The following is a 1,422-nucleotide window of genomic DNA, read 5'->3' on the forward strand; positions in this document are numbered from 1 at the left end:
CTCCGCAATAAATCTGGCAAAGCATCGTACTCCATTACCACACATCTATAAGATACAAGCGCACAAAAATTCAGACTCAGACGTAATCGATAGAAATACAATAACAGGAAATTATTTCTGAAGAAAACAATTAATTACCTCCGGTTCACTCCCGTCGGAATTGAATATCCTCATGGTATAATCCGTACCATTAACGCCCGGCAGAGCAAAGATAACTCCATCAGCACCGATCCCAAAGTTTCGATCACATAATTTCGCAGCTTGCCCCGGGGTGATCCTAGGCTCTGATGAGTCCCTATTATCGACCTATTCAAGCTCACTTGCAATTAATATCAGACTAATACCAAAATGCAGACTGATTAGCTGAGAATGAATAAAACTATCCTGCATGAAGAGAAGACTGGCCGAGAAAAAGTTTCCAATTAGTTTCTTATTAAAATCCATGTGATTCTCCATGATTAACATCACTGGAGTAGCAAAGTTAAGTTACAAAGTTCCGATTTCAGACTTCCACCATTTCAAATCCAAAGCTCCAACAGATAAGCCATAGATAGACCAAACATTTACAATCAATTTAAAGAAAATCAAAACAAAACAAAATCATATCAGGCAGTACACTCAAAAAGTCATTACCAGGATGAAGTCATTGCCAAGACCATGGTATTTAACAAAGTGAAGGAGGCCACTCTCTCTCCGGTCAAGAAAAGAAGACGAAAGCGCTTTCTCTGTAACTTCAAGGCCAGCGGAAGACGCGGAAGACGCGGATACAGAGAGCCTAGGGCTTCTTCTCCGCGCCGAATACTTCGAAAAGGAATCCAGTTGAAGCGTGGAAGCAACAGACGATCGGAGAGAAGAAATTGAGGCGAGAGAGCGTCGAGATGGAGAAGTAAGTGGAAGAGAAATGGTGGCGGCTATGGCCATGGCTGCCTGTGGTGTCGGAGTAGAGACTTCCCTCTTCGGTGAGCAGAAGCAGCGCAACAGAGAAGTCGGAGCATATACGACGGGGAAAGGAGTCGTCGTTGCTGATCTGGCCATGGGCCATAAAACGGCCAAGCCCATATTTCAGAACACGTGGTTTGGGCTTATCTTTCCTTCGGCCCTTATATTTCAAATATTAATTTTTTTTAATTTAATTTTTATCTAGTCCTTAAAATTATAGATTTTATACTTGTACTCTATTTTTTATTATTAACTTTTAATTAATTAATTAATTTAAAATAGTAATAAAAAGTGGATCCTTCAATTATTTTTATTAGTGACAAAAAATTAATTTGATCATAATTATTTTAACTATTTTAAATAATTAAATATTATAGTCCATAGACTAAATTGAAATTAAACCAATAAATTAAGGGTAAAAATACAATATTTTAAAAGTAAAAAATAAAAAGAAAAGTAATTATTAAATTTTAAAAGGATAAA

The 1,422-nt window shown here is 37.0% G+C and overlaps 1 protein-coding gene across 1 annotated transcript; it reads right to left on the reverse strand.

Annotated features, from left to right (window-relative positions):
* Positions 1–138: 138 nt before the first annotated feature.
* LOC111786177 (diaminopimelate epimerase, chloroplastic-like) lies at positions 139–1,053 on the reverse strand (the record flags this gene model as incomplete). The annotated part of the gene is made up of 2 exons (XM_023666517.1): positions 634–1,053; positions 139–306 (listed from the first exon to the last, which is right to left on the reverse strand). Coding segments are annotated over exons 1-2 (570 nt in total), but the record flags the coding sequence as incomplete, so codon positions are not given.
* Positions 1,054–1,422: the final 369 nt, after the last annotated feature.

This window comes from Cucurbita pepo, unplaced genomic scaffold (genome assembly GCF_002806865.2).
Source record: "Cucurbita pepo subsp. pepo cultivar mu-cu-16 unplaced genomic scaffold, ASM280686v2 Cp4.1_scaffold001153, whole genome shotgun sequence".
Taxonomy (NCBI): Eukaryota; Viridiplantae; Streptophyta; class Magnoliopsida; order Cucurbitales; family Cucurbitaceae; genus Cucurbita; species Cucurbita pepo.